The 2,373-nt window shown below is 36.7% G+C and overlaps 1 protein-coding gene across 1 annotated transcript; it reads right to left on the bottom strand.

Moving 5' to 3' along the window:
• Positions 1 to 24: 24 nt before the first annotated feature.
• On the bottom strand, positions 25 to 2,370 carry LOC107736720 (cytochrome P450 4V2-like; the record flags this gene model as incomplete). Its single annotated transcript, XM_016548082.1, has 5 exons — positions 25 to 360; positions 473 to 652; positions 1,275 to 1,409; positions 1,551 to 1,653; positions 2,332 to 2,370. Coding segments are annotated over 5 exons (621 nt in total), but the record flags the coding sequence as incomplete, so codon positions are not given.
• Positions 2,371 to 2,373: the final 3 nt, after the last annotated feature.

Here is a 2,373-nt window from a genome sequence, read left to right as displayed (position 1 = left end):
GTGTCTAATGAATCAGAAGTTTTGCATATTCAAAGAAAAAAGCTTGCTTCCACATTGCAAAATAAGGTGGATATCATACAAAAGTGTAGAACAAACATGGTTTAGGCTTTATGGGTAAATTTAGGTTTGAATCATACACTACACAATACTGCCATCTTGTACAAATTCTCATGACACTGTGTTGGCTATGTGTATATTAGTGCTTTCTGCGCTCCAACGTGATCCAGATGCCTCGCTCTGGTCGCAGTACCAGTTCGCCCAGTGGCCGGAGATCCTCCCTTTTCTGACATGCTACTATGTTAAAGTAGCGCAGAATAGAAGCCAGAATAACCTTCTCCTCCATTATAGCAAAACGCTGACCTGAATACACACAAACATAAAACTGTGTATGTTATTAAAAAAAAACTGTGGAAAGGTAGAATGATACATTATTTTTATGTATGATGTTTATGTTGGTGTGTGTAGGTCTCACCGATGCAGTTGCGAAGGCCGGCAGAGAATGGGATGAAGGCATAAGGATGGCGACCGATGCAATTCTCTGGCAGGAAACGTTCAGGACGAAACTCTTCAGGGTCAGGGAAGAAGCGTGGGTCACGGTGAACGGCATAAGTTATGATGATGACATTTGCTCCTTTAGGGACTTTATAGCCATCTATTGAATACAAACACAAATATCATGTCAAATGTCCATCTTTACAGTTTCTTAAAAGAATAGCTCGCCAAAAAGTGAAAATTACATCATTATTTATTCACCTTTATGTTGATTTAAACGTGTGTGCTGTTATTTTTTGAGTGGAACGTAAATCAAAACCAATCAAATAAAATGTCCTACTTTTTGGATACTTTATTGCATGGGGAAAAAATAAATAAATAAAGGTTATTTGTGTGTGTGTGTGTGTTCCAAAAACATAGCAGTAGAATTTTCAATGACATTTGGGGTGAGTAAATAATTAAAAAATATATTTTGGGGGGTGATCAGCTATCAGCACATTATTAAATCTCTCCTATTGTCATTCACAGAACACAGTAGGTCATATGGGTTTGGACCTATTTGTGTGTGAATTATTGCTGAAACTGATGAACGAACAGAACAAAATGGATGAAAAAATTGGCTGTATAAATTACCTGTATAAATTATAAATAAATCAACTGTAAATAAAATAACTGTATAAATTATAAAATGTATAAATTAACAAAATACCTCATTACTCAATGTGCGCATGACCCAAAGAATGAATGAATATGTGACAAGCAGACTAATATAAGGAACTCACTGATCTGTGTATCCTCACAGATGGTTCGGGCAAAAAACGGAACAGAGGGGAAGAGCCGCAGAGACTCCTTTATCACACACTCCAGATAACGCAGTTTCTTCAGATCCTCTGTGTTAATAGGCCTTTCTGACTCGCCTGACACACACATGCATTGCAAAGTTATCAAAATGAGTTCCAAGCTGTTTCAGGCTCTTTACCTCGCAACAAAGTAATGATTTAAACCCTTATTCTCAGTGTATAACTGTACAATATGAACCACAAGTGGGCTTAACACACCAAAAACCTCAAATAGTTCTTGTTGTGCCTTTTTTTGGACTTCAGGATGGGATCCTAACAAGTGTATGGCCCAGTTCATGGCAGCTGCTGTCGTATCATGACCCTGAAAAATGAAGGGAAAAGGCTAATTGGAATCGCGCCATTAGGATATAACAGCACTCTAAAATGAAGCTATTGTTAGTGATGGCTGCTTTCGAAACTCTGATTCATGAAGCTTCGAAACATTTGCAAATCTTTTATTTCGTTTGGATGTATCGAACTTGGCAAGTTACCGGATTTCTGCAAACAAGGCTTTATTGCATCATGCTGTTTCGAACATTGGTTTCAAAACATTGTAGAATTTCAGTGATTCGCCGCTAGATGGCGTTGATTTGGTGACCCCTATGAACAAGTGTCTAATGGTTTTAAGTTTTATTATGTAGGTTCTTTTAATTTAATGAATTTTAATAAGTGTATAATACAGAAAAGGTGGATGATAATGACCTAGTTTACCAAGCCTTGCCTAATAACACAGAAAAACAAGCACTATACATTAATAAAAGAACACAAATTTGACAGAACATTCATATTTAAGGGTATTTCTGAAAACATTTGTAATTGGTTTTAAAGAGGTGTATTTATGATACTTTACATAATTATGGCGATTATGATATACATGTTTGGGATGAGTTTTCGTTGCATTGTTTTAACCAGCAGGTGCCCGCCAGCATTTGAGCACTTTGAAACAGTGAATCATTTCATAAAGCTTTGTTCCTCCCATCACTAGTTATTGTAATAATACCTCAAACATAAAGGTGTCCACTTCCTCCTGGATATCTTTGTG

This window comes from Sinocyclocheilus rhinocerous, unplaced genomic scaffold (assembly GCF_001515625.1).
Source record: "Sinocyclocheilus rhinocerous isolate Xijiao unplaced genomic scaffold, SAMN03320098_v1.1 C36914633, whole genome shotgun sequence".
Taxonomy (NCBI): domain Eukaryota; kingdom Metazoa; phylum Chordata; class Actinopteri; order Cypriniformes; family Cyprinidae; genus Sinocyclocheilus; species Sinocyclocheilus rhinocerous.
Note: the sequence above shows the minus strand (reverse complement) of the source record. Positions and strands in the feature narration are given on the sequence as shown.